This window comes from Trichinella spiralis, assembly GCF_000181795.1.
Source record: "Trichinella spiralis strain ISS 195 chromosome Unknown Scfld3435, whole genome shotgun sequence".
Taxonomy (NCBI): Eukaryota; Metazoa; Nematoda; class Enoplea; order Trichinellida; family Trichinellidae; genus Trichinella; species Trichinella spiralis.
In genome coordinates, this window is record NW_003530374.1 from 1 (window position 1) to 827 (window position 827).

The 827-nt window shown below is 40.1% G+C and overlaps 1 protein-coding gene across 1 annotated transcript; it reads right to left on the reverse strand.

Annotated features, from left to right (window-relative positions):
• Positions 1-244: 244 nt before the first annotated feature.
• Positions 245-696, reverse strand: Tsp_15626 (putative ubiquitin family protein; the record flags this gene model as incomplete). Its single annotated transcript, XM_003367928.1, has 2 exons — positions 245-384; positions 447-696. Coding segments are annotated over 2 exons (390 nt in total), but the record flags the coding sequence as incomplete, so codon positions are not given.
• Between the last annotated feature and the right edge of the window lie 131 nt (positions 697-827).

Here is an 827-nt window from a genome sequence, read left to right on the forward strand (position 1 = left end):
TGTGGTGGATTCTTCCGCCACTGAACCCACCGCCACATGCGTTGTGCTTTCGTTCCGCATATTTCAGCCGGATAATGAACGAGCATCTTCCAGTTGTTTCCCTAAATTATATGCCCCGGCAGACAACATCAGATAGGATCAGCTGACCGAGAACCATACCCCCTGACATAAGTCCTTGCTGATATTGCAGAATGCCTTCCTTATCCCTATTTTACTTTTCAATTTTCGATCGAATATTATGGCTCTACTTCCTGGTGATTGATTTTCCCGTTAATGGTTTCCCTGAAATCTGCATACCGCCACTTAAAGGAAGTACCGCATGCAACGTGCTTTCTTTCTGGATATTGTAATCTGATAACGCACCACCATCTTCCAGTTGTTTCCCTAAATAATCATCTATACCAGTAATACAACTACAGATATGAAGAATTTAATGATAAACATACCAGCAAATATCAATCGTTGCTGATCAGGCGGAATGCCTTCCTTATCTTGAATTTTACTTTTCACATTTTCAATCGTGTCTGAAGGCTCTACCTCCAATGTGATTGTTTTTCCAGTTAATGTTTTCACGAAAATCTGCATTCCGCCACGTAAACGCAGCACCAAATGCAAAGTGCTTTCTTTCTGGATATTGTAGTCCGATAACCTACGACCATCTTCCAGTTGTTTCCCTAAACCATAACACCAGTAATACTACACACATATGAATAATTTAATGATAAACATAACAGCAATATCAATCGCTTGCTGATGAAGGCGGAATGCCCTTCCTTATACTGAAATTTAACTTTCACCATTATCAATCGTTCAGAATGGCTCTACTT